At 41.9% G+C, this 9,185-nt stretch overlaps 1 protein-coding gene across 1 annotated transcript; it reads left to right on the top strand.

The window, feature by feature from the left end:
- Positions 1–247: 247 nt before the first annotated feature.
- Positions 248–8,358, top strand: TASL (TLR adaptor interacting with endolysosomal SLC15A4). Its single transcript, XM_057375345.1, has 2 exons — positions 248–488; positions 7,230–8,358. Exon 2 carries the CDS (start codon positions 7,231–7,233, stop codon positions 8,086–8,088), a length of 858 nt encoding a protein of 285 aa, XP_057231328.1. The 5' UTR covers positions 248–488; position 7,230; the 3' UTR covers positions 8,089–8,358.
- The last annotated feature ends 827 nt before the right edge of the window (positions 8,359–9,185 follow it).

Raw genomic sequence — 9,185 nt, 5'->3', positions numbered from 1 at the left:
GGATATCTCACTGTGCCAGCTAAAGGGAGAATGATTGATAGTGCCTGAAATGGGGTTCACCATGAGCTGCCAACAGATGAACTGTTTCTCTAAGATTGTTCTGGGTATTTGACTCACCAGGGTTGTTTTTTTTTTGTTTTTTTTTCTTACAACAGTCCATCTGCCTGGACTGTGTGTTGCAATCAGCTATTTTAACAGAGTTAAAAAGAGTTTCACAATGAAGTTTCATTTAGGCATAAAAGAGGAAGCAAGTTCAGTGTGTTGCAGTTCAGTAGTTATAAAACCCCCTTATCTCCTAAGGGACTCTCTTTCTATACTTCTTTGTTACAGAGGATTRGAAGTAAAACAGATGTTATCTTAGAAGTGCACTTAAAAAGGAAATAAAAACAGTATGTTGCATTTTGGGGTAGGACAGACTCGCAGAAAGCTTCAAACCAGTTAGAAGACATCAATTTTTCTGTGTCTGGTAAGCTGCTGTATCTTTTGAGGTAAGAACTAAAATATACTGTGCATTATACAAATGTGTATATATATACATATATATATACATATATATATACACATATATATATATATGTTTTTTCTTATCGAAATGGCTTGGTTCTGTTTGTGTGGGATCACAGCTGGTAGCTGGTAAAATGAAGATGAGTTTTTTCTGTTTTGAATGCACATGTGTTTGCAGAGTCTCAGCCACTGYTCACAAGCAGTTCTGCTGCCTTAAGAAGTGATGAAAGCATTTTTAAGGTGCCATYTTCATAACCATGACCAACTGTGGTTGCAATGCGACTTCAAAATGAAAACAGATAAAATTTTCCTCTGATATTTCTAAAGACTTTCATGAAATCAGACTAAACATGTTTTCCAGAATATTTTGAAAGTGTCTTACTAGCCATGTTGCTTTTATCATARCTAAGATATTATTATCGAACTTTCTGTGTATGTTGCTGTACTACCTAAGTAATTCCTCCAAGTGGAGTACTCTATTTGTAGATTATAAATTAAAAYAGGCACCAAAATAGATGAATATGGGTATCATATTTAAAAAAAGTTCATGAAAAGAAAGATGAGACTTCTCTGAAAACATGGTGATGTTAAAAATCGTAAACAAAGAAACTTTATCATTGAATTTTCCCAATTCTCAGTGAATTTCCTAGTTTGACAAAAATTCACAGCTTGACAAGGATGTACACGCACAACAAGCATCCTCTCTCCTCTTTTTTATGCTCTACAACAAATGTGACTAACATTTCAAAGYTTTTTTTGTGGACTATTTACATCACTCCTTCTGGAAAATACCTTCAGCCTTTTCTGTCTTTCTTGCTTTACTGTTTAATCTTTTTCAGTTCTAGAAAGTGTGTTCTCCTTTGTAAGAGTGCACATGAATTTATTGCCCCTTTACTTCAAAAGCTTAGATACGAAATACTGTAGTCCACATAGTTCGGTCATAACAACTAACAACTCATTAAAATAAACACAGACATCCGGAAATATGAAATGATTTCCAACCCAGGAAGAAAATTATAAAAGCACAGGGTAGAAATATCATGAAGTCAAGTCTTCCTTATGAACATGGWGCCTTATTCTTTCCTGCCTCAGATTTCATGCTGTTGCACAGAGCTGTGGATATGAAATGTAAAATGCTATTGAACCAAATTGATGGAGTCCTAAACCAACTTTGTATAGGTATAGATGATGAAGAAATGTATGGAAAATTATAAACCAGGCTTGTTTCTGTAAAAAAGTTTCTGTATAAAGTTTCAAGGAACTCGAACTGATTAAACAAACTCATATGGGAAAATATTTGAGAGCTCAAGAAGCTATRTTTGCCATCATATAGTTTTCATTGTATTTTTATGAAAGTATGTCCTCCCAAATTCAAAGATACAACAGCACTCAAAAATACACTGAAAAAGTATTTTTTTTTGTGAATGAAAGAAACTAAATGCTCCTGAAACTTACTGTCATCCATTTAGCGTGATCAAAAATGGGTGTACACAGGTATAACAAAAGCATTCAACAGCATAGTAGACTTCTTGGGGAAGATATCTCTCCTCTGTTGCTTCCTTTAGTCTGTCCTTCCAGGAGATTCCCTCATACCCTTGATGTGCAGGATTATTATCCTCTAAAACTTACTTGCTCCCCTCAAAACAGCGCACATTCCCCCAGGGGAAAGGTACTCTGAGCTTTTGTGCATCTCTTCAAATCTTGACATGTGGACAAWGAAGGTGAGCAGGACTGTGGGAAGACCAAAAGATGAGAGTGAAGAGAGTTATGGGGAGGGCAAAGAGGGGTTTGGTTCATAGTGACTGCTGAAAGAGCCTCATGGTGCAGCTCTGCAGGTCCCAGATCTTCCAGAGCAGCGGCAGCTGCAGCAGGGAAAGGAAGTGACCCATGTAGTGGGCAGCAATCAGATTGCTTGTGCAAAACCACCTCCTGGCTATTGATCTTCTCTTCTGTGTTGGAAAAGTGAGCCCCTCSTACATCAAACAGCAGCCACTGCTATTGTAGAATCATAGCCAGACAGCAGCATAAGTTGGAAAGGACGTCAAAATATCATCTGGTCCAACCTTTCACAGGAATGGAAGCCCAGATGAGATTATACAGAACCTTGTCCAATCCTCTCTTGAAAACATTCAGCAAAGGGAGTTCCAACCTGTCTCTGAGGAGGTGGCTTCAGTCACTGATTGTTYTCACTGTTAAAATATTGCCTTCTCATATTGATATGAAACCTGTTCCCTCTTATCCCTGGGAGCATTCAAAAAACATGTGGGCACCTGGGGACATGGCAGGGAACACGGTGGCCCTGGGTTACATTTAATGATCTTAGAGGCCTTTTCCAACCTAAATGATTCYGTGATTCTATTCCAATGCAACTTGTGCTCATTGCCACTTGTCTTCTCCAGCAGCTCTTGCAAAGAGAGAGCCTCTTGCAGCTTTTGCAGCTGCAAATAGCAGGATTCTATATGAGCTGCCCCCCTTCCCCCAGTCTTCTTTTCTCCAGGGAGACCAGAGTSCCAACTCCTTCCAACTTTCCTCACAAGGCAGCTTTTCTAGCCCTTTGATCATCTTCTTGGCACTTCATTGGTTCCTCTGCACTCTGTCCACATCTTTTTTTAACTTTTGGCCACCAGAACTGTATGCTCCAGGGGCAGCCTGACAAAAGCTGAGTGGGATGATCCAGGCTCTATCTCAGCCAGTCGTGCCCCTGTGGGWGCAGCCCAGGATCTGATTCTCCTCRTTGCTGGCTCAYGGTCATCTTTTTGTGCTCCCAGRTCCCTCTCAGCAARGCTCCCCAAGCACATAGGTGCTGTGCTGGGCTCTTTGCCTGTGCCATCCCAGTGGCCACTTGCCTTTGTTAAACCTGATACTGCTGTGGTTGCCCCCCTTTCCAGCCTGTGCAGGTCTCCCTGTAGGATGTGTCCATCTCACCACACATTTTGGTGTCATTACCTTTACCCAAGCCAAACTAGGTTCAGATACCCAAGATCTGTAGGATTCAGGCATTAAGGAGAGGTAGCCATGTGCACAGCCCMTCCTACCCTCTTCACTATCCTGATTTCCCCATGCTGGCAATGCTGAGGGAACTGTTTCACACCAGCCCAGGGGAAGGTGAGATATGGGTCCTGCAGTACTTGTAAGCTTGCTCTACAGATTATCCTGCTTGCCAGGACTCTGGAAATCTGAGGTGGATCACACACRTCTGTCTGTATCTGCACAGCCTGGAAAATGTCTCTTAAAACAGGGAAAAACACTATAGATGGATCCACAGGGTCCAAGTTCCTTTGAATCAGGGAGACTGCCATCTGGGATCCCATCCAGCAAATCAGCTACAACTCAAGGTATACCCTGTGAAAAGACTCRAGTTCCAATCCCCAGCAGCACAACTTTAACGCCATTCAGAGCCCTGCTCAGGGATTTGAAAGCCAGACAGRTCCAAAACAAGTTTGTGTCTTTTAYGAGTTTCTATCCCCTCCTTTTACCAATGAAGAAGYACGTCCCCTTCCCCACAGAGCTGTGATCCCAGCTGGCACCACGTTCTTTCTGTTCTCTCTAGCAACTTTTCMTCTTGCTCAGGTTTTTGAACAGGACACAATTTATCCTATCTCTTTTTGTACACTTCTCAGACTTTCTGCAAGTGTTTTGGTTATCTTGAACCAAGAACTCCCATTCTGTTTTCCTGCTCTTGGACTGTAATCTGAGGTCTTTATGCAAACATTGGCACAAGCTTTATAATTTAACAAATTTGCTGCCACACACTGGAAATGCTCCTGGATTCTCCATGTGACTTCAAACTTTCATCCTGCCTTCTGGTTTTTTTTCTGCAGAAGAATTGAGCAAAAACCTCAGACAAGACATATGAGTTCTAAGACCATCTGATGGTAATAAAGACTGTGTCAGATAGAAAAGACAGTGCATATCAGTCAGTCTTCTCCCTATATCTCTACTACACTAAGACAGAATGAAGTACTGCCAGGGCACCAGCTACACAAGGAAAAATCTCATTGTTCACCTCACATGCAAAATGTGTCAAATCACAATTGTAAAAAGGACTGCTTTTCCTTGTGCAACCCTTGTGCAACAAAAAAAAAGTTACACAATTGTTTTCAGGCAGAGGAATGTGACATCTGGATTTAAGAAGTGTGAAACCCAAATATTGAAAGACATTAGATGTAATCTCTGTGCCCTTGGAATCCTGGTGTATGTGTGTCTGTGGCACGGAGAGGGGATTAAGAGAAGAGGCATGAGAAAGCAGAAATAATGAGAACTGCAATCCTTATCGGATTTAGAATGCGAAATTTAAAGGTGACACAATTGCATGACTGTTGGAGTGATGGGATAATAACTTGACAGAGGTACACTTCAGATTAAGTGCTAGGACAAGAGACATCACGGATACCTGCACCTCCTTTTGTATTTCTGCTCTAAATGCTGCCTGTCAAAAGTTCAGATTTCCTTGTGGAACTGGGAATAGCCAGAATAACGTGGTAGCCTTTGCCAGGTTCAGAGGGTAAGCTTTCAATTTATTCAGCAGAGCACACAAACCTGTGAACAATGAGACCCTAACACTTTTGAATTTTTCAGTTCTTTTGTTTGCACTCCTGTCTCAGACAGTGTGCTCCAACACTCTTAAAATAAGCACAGCAGAATGCAGTGCAAAGAAATGAAACCAACAGTTTCATTTCCCTCATGCAGCACCTTATGGCAGAAACAACTCACATCTGGGGAGCAGGAAAGACCCAAGTGTCACGTGCTACCTGAACACAACGGCCTTTGCCTGTGTTGGCTGGGCAGTGGACAGGTCATATGTTACATTTCCACTCATTTCTCCGAATCCACATTAAAAATAACATATGAATTAACGTGTGACAGTTCCAGATTCAAGCTAGCCACAGTTAGTGATGATTTTGTGATAAAGACATCTGGGCCGTGGATGGCTGGGGGAAGGGAACAGCCTTTGCAAAAGGGGGGGACAGAAGCAGGAGAGAGAGTTGATAACCTGAGCAGCTCTAGCATTTGGCTAAGATTTCTGTGGGGGCACCTTAATCACAGCTACGACCTAAAGCAAGAGAACACCAGCACACTGCAAGGACTGCCAAGCCCCAAACATGATTTTTTCCCCTTTTGTRTAAATAGGTCACTTTTAATTAAATGTTACTGCCTGTGGGAAATCTCACACAACTGGCAGCAACAACGGGAATCCAGGGTCACCAAGGCAAGTGTTTGATCTAAATCCCATTAATATTTCTGCTTGAAGAAAGATTATTTTTCCCTTCAACCTTCTTCTCCATGGTGTGGAAGTGATTCCCTCCCCTCAAGGAAAGTATTTTCTCACAATGTCTCCTTCCTAACATCTGTGCAAAGTCTATCTCTGTGCTTAGGCAGGATTTAGCCMGTAGTTATTAGTGCAGCATTTTGCACTAGCAACTGTGACACATAAAAACCTTTACTAAGAAATGAGAGTCCCTTCACTCTTGGAAAAGATCATTTGTACTACATAAATTATTTTAATTTATTTTTACTTTAAATTTACTTTCTCTTTGAAGAAAACCAAACCGTTTCTTTAGGACACCTTTCCCACTGATTGTATCCTTAACATCTGTAGGGAAAAGAAAGACAGAGGCGGCCATAAAGCAATTTTTGTGATGGTGAAACTKCTAAAGCTTGGGCAGAACATTTACTGATTTGCAGGTGCATGTGTGTCCTTGCTAGCAAGCCCTGTCTTTAATTACTAACATGTCTGCGCAGCTTTTGGGTCTGATCTGCCTGCTCAGGGACTGGGGAGGGTTAGTGACTGCTGGAATCTGATTGTGCCTTTTCAGAAATGCAATGAAAAGTGATTCCAGAGCTGTGCTACCCCTAATTCCACAGTGAAAGAAAGTGCTGGAGTACTTCTGAAATGTGCTCTTTCCTATGCATTGCACTGAAATCTGTCTCTTCAAAAGCACCCTGCAGATATCTACATCTAGGATCTAGTTTAAGATCCTTTTATAGCAACTGGAGAGTGATAAGCAAATCTAGGGCACAATTCATCTTGTTTTGATTTAGATGTCTAAACCAGGCCAGATGAATCATGCCTCCAAAAAGTTTTGGTTTTTCCATTGACATTTTCATGTCTAAAACTTAGACACGATTAAGTCCATCCTGATTGCAATGCAGAAGTGCAAAGTGCAAATTTAATGGTCTGAGATTTTTTAATGAAAAAGGGACCCCACCTTACAGCTGTTGATTAGACTGGAACAGAAGTGGTAATACTCTCAATATGAATCTCAAATCACCATAGYTCAGAGGCAGCTGACAAACCATACACAACAAAAGTTGCTTCAAAGCATATGAGAAAAAGGGGGAAACCCCTGGCTGAATTCCAGGGCAAAGTTAGTTKTATTTAAGTGCAAACTATTACAGCAGATATTCCACAACAAAAGTCTTCCTTCCCTCTCTCCACAGCTCACTTGCCATTGGATGCATTGCACATGCCATGTGTTATGTTACACAGAATATGCTTTGATAAAATTCAGCACAACAGGGAAGGTGGCTGATCACCTCACTCACTGACTCAAGTCCTCTACTGAGGCAGAGAAAATCCCATTCACATTGGAGACTCCTCTGCAGCTAGTAACAGACTGAAGAGTGTCAGTCTCAGTCAATCACAGCCCAGTGAATTGAAAATTAACTTTGTGTAATTTTCTTCTTATCATTTTTCTGCTGGTGGCTCCTTTCCTTTGGAGAAGGATGCTGTCAGAAGGTTACCTTCATAGAATCACCTACCTTTGTGAAGACATGAATCCTGTGCTCTGCAAGAGTTTGCCTGATGAAGGGGTGTATGAAATGAGGTCCATTAATTATTCTTCCACAAATGAAGCACAAGGAAAAAGCCTCCTTCAGAGATGCAGATCCGTTGGCAAGGGCATTTCATCGGTCTGCTCTAGAGGCAGCAAGCACAGCAGAAGGCAGAAGGACAATCTCCCAGAGCCTGTCCAGCACCCTATGCCCACAGGGCAGCCGCCTCCAGAGCTGACAAAAAAAGTCACCTACCTGGTTCCACCTTCCTGCAAGAGCATTTGCAAGAACTACAACGATTTGCATATAGCTGGAGACTACGTGGTGCCAATTAGCTCAATGACRACAGATTTCGCTTGTGACAGCGGCATTGGCCCCTTCTTGGAGTCCTCAGAGATTCCTCCTGCCATGGAGTCCGTGAAGGCTCCCCCCTCCAGTGACACCATCCGCAGGCCAGTCCAGGGCCACTCCTCGTGCTGGAGGCTGGCGAGTTTGGGACCACACCAACAGCCCCTCTCCGACTCTGCCCTCAACGATTACCTGGAGCAGAAGCTGGTGGARCTGTATAAACAGTACATCATGGACAGCACAGCAAACAGGGCATCCCCCACCCAGATCCTGGCCTCGGAGCTGATCATGACCAATGTGGATCAAATCAGCATGCAGATATCACGGGAAAGGAAGATGGAGACGGTCAAGGCCAAAGACATTGTCATTAGCCGCTTCTTACAAATAGCCAGTGAGAAGATTTCCTCAGAAATGAGCACACCTACTCTGCATATTTCCCAGTATAGTCACATTAACCCTTAGTGTTAGAATGCCAGAAAGTTTTTATGTTCTTCAAAGTCTATTTTTTAGTTTAAGATACCTTCTCCTTCATAGAAATGCATTTACCATCCAACACTTAAATAAAAAATTTCAATATGAATTAAATAAGTAAAACTACCTGTGTTTCTGTGCTGTGTAGCTCCTATTGTGGATCAGTAAGTTTTTCTTTTTCTTTTARGTGTTTTTTGTGAACCTCAGACATTAAAAATTTTCATAGAAAAATAAATAGGAGSAGSAGAAACTCTTCCTCCGAAGGCGTTYGCTTTCTTCCCCACATACTTKGTATTATKTCAAATTTCCTCTCTCTGGCRTCTGCCATCCWACCTCTGGGTCTGTGCTAGCTGGCTTACAGTCATGCAAGGACAAGCACAGTGATGGCACAGCTCCAGAAATACAGAATTTAGGATGTCATCTAGTTCACCTCCCTGCCCCTAAGGGCTTTACTTAAGACATCCCTCCCAGGAAGTTTTATAATTTGTTCTTAAAGATATTAAAGGATAGACACTTTACAATCCTTTCTATGCTAACTCCAATTATTTAATTGTTGTCTTCCTGTTCAAGAGTTACCATCCTTTTTTGTGAAGCACAAGCTGTTTCCAAACAGACATGACCCCTCAGGAGTGTGCGTGTACACCTGTGTGGTTTGCCCTGATTTGAACCCTCACAATGGAGACCTGTGATCACAGACACAGACACCACCTTTGYCCGCTAYTTAAACACCRTGGAGGGGTCATGTGGRGACAGCAGTAGTAATAAAGGGACARGAGGAAGAAGAATTCACCTTTGTTAAGAGAATTGCACGTTGAAGAAAAAGGGCTGCTCCAAAGTCCATTGGATTAATGTGAACCGTGACCTGGAATGCAAGAAAACCTGAAATGGAGGACTCGACAGCATGGCTGAACACTTCTTTTATTAGGATTAGTGTATCACATGCCAAGGTCATTTGAACCTGATATATTTCTCATAGAAGGTCCTATTTTGTAAAATTTCACCAAGTGTTAAAAAAGAAGAAAAAAACAATAACCGGCGCTGCCTCATGGCAAGGGTTGGTACCTACTCTGAGTGTTGATGTTGTATAA

The sequence above is a fragment of the Malurus melanocephalus genome, unplaced genomic scaffold (assembly GCF_030028575.1).
Source record: "Malurus melanocephalus ecotype Western Australia unplaced genomic scaffold, MMel_1.1 scaffold_246, whole genome shotgun sequence".
Classification (NCBI taxonomy): Eukaryota; Metazoa; Chordata; class Aves; order Passeriformes; family Maluridae; genus Malurus; species Malurus melanocephalus.
This window is presented reverse-complemented; position numbering and strand designations above follow the sequence as displayed.